This window comes from Crassostrea angulata, chromosome 9 (genome assembly GCF_025612915.1).
Source record: "Crassostrea angulata isolate pt1a10 chromosome 9, ASM2561291v2, whole genome shotgun sequence".
NCBI lineage: Eukaryota > Metazoa > Mollusca > Bivalvia > Ostreida > Ostreidae > Magallana > Magallana angulata.
In genome coordinates, this window is record NC_069119.1 from 6,977,210 (window position 1) to 6,978,661 (window position 1,452).

General features: G+C 40.2%; 1 protein-coding gene across 1 annotated transcript; it reads left to right on the top strand.

Moving 5' to 3' along the window:
- On the top strand, positions 1-889 carry LOC128163301 (tripartite motif-containing protein 45-like). Its single transcript, XM_052826853.1, has 2 exons — positions 1-639; positions 833-889. Exons 1-2 carry the CDS (start codon positions 1-3, stop codon positions 887-889), a joined length of 696 nt encoding a protein of 231 aa, XP_052682813.1.
- Positions 890-1,452: the final 563 nt, after the last annotated feature.

Consider the following 1,452-nt stretch of genomic DNA (forward strand, 5'->3'; position numbering starts at 1 on the left):
ATGGACCCCAAGGGTAACTGGGCCCAGGATGTGTTACGGTGCCATCTGTGTGAGACTCCGGTCCCTCCTATGTACTGTGACATTTGTTACATACATTTGTGCAAAGCCTGTGTGGGGGAGCATCTCTCAGACGAATCAACAGAACACAGAGTGGTGACATTTAAAAAGCGGGGATCTACCACGAAATGTCAAAAACATTCCTCAAAAATTTGTGAACTTTTCTGTAAACAATGCGACATTCCTATTTGTGTAAAGTGTGCATCTTCTAAAGAACACAAAGGTCATGAATTTATTGAAATTGTGGAAACACTAGAAAACCAAAAAGAAATCATACTGAGAGATTTACAAGAACTAGAAAAATCCATCTATCCTAAATATCAGGAGATTGCATCTATCATCCCAGTTATGAAAGCTGATCTGAATGAAAACTCCAAGAAACTGACAAAAGCTATTGAGAAACATGAAGAGGACTTGCGCAGAGAAATAGACACCATGATCAAGAAACTGAAATCAGATCTTGATGAAATGGACTCCAAATATCTGACTGTACTAAATAAACAGGAAAATGAAATCACCCGCACTATTTTTGAAATCAAACAGAGTATTGCTGATCTGAAGAAGTTACTAAACTCAAATGATGTCAGTCACATCTCTGCCTATAAATCCAGGAATGCTGAATTTAGAAGATTGCCTCCTAAACTCACAGCTACCTTACCAAAATTTACCCCTGAGAAAATAAACAAAGAACAGCTTTATCAACAGTTTGGTTCTCTGTCAGCGTTATCTATCAAAACAGAAGAACATGGCTACACAATGGATTCTCCTGATGCAGAGTCCTCTCCCCCAGACAGACCGCTCATTGATGTACCACGGGTCATCACAGAGATAAACACAGAGTTTGGATATAATACCGGTAATCCATTATGCCGTGTGGCATGTCAGAGTGATGAAGACGTTTGGACATGTGGTGATGACAATATGATGAGACTCTACAACCTGCAAGGCGAACTAGTGAAGTCAGTCCAAACCAAGTCAGGGAACAGGCCAGAGGACATAGCAGTGACAAGGAGTGGGGATCTAGTTTATACAGATGAATATGATAGAACTGTAAACATAATAAAGAATACACAGATACAGACAGTGATCAGACTACAGGGGTGGAGTCCTCTCGGTGTCTGTAGTACCTCCTCTGGTGACCTCCTGGTTGTCGTAAACAGTATTAATAATGAACAAACAAAAGTTGTGCGTTACTTTGGCTCCACAGAGAAACAAAGTATTCAATACAATAACAAAAAACAACCTCTTTTTTCAACAAATTTCCCTAAGTCCATCTGTGAAAACAGGAACCTAGATATCTGTGTGTCAGATTTTTGGACCCATGCAGTAGTGGTGGTCAACCAGGCCGGGAAACTTCGCTTTACCTACACTGGTAATATCTCTATTGCTACCTTG

Excerpts from the sequence above, each read along its gene's own strand:
- LOC128163301 (XM_052826853.1), top strand. The coding sequence starts at position 1 with ATGGACCCCAAGGGTAACTGGGCCCAGGATGTGTTACGGTGCCATCTG. Across the intron at positions 640-832 it reads AGTTACTAAACTCAAATGAT|AGTCCTCTCCCCCAGACAGA; the intron begins GTCAGTCACATC and ends CTCCTGATGCAG.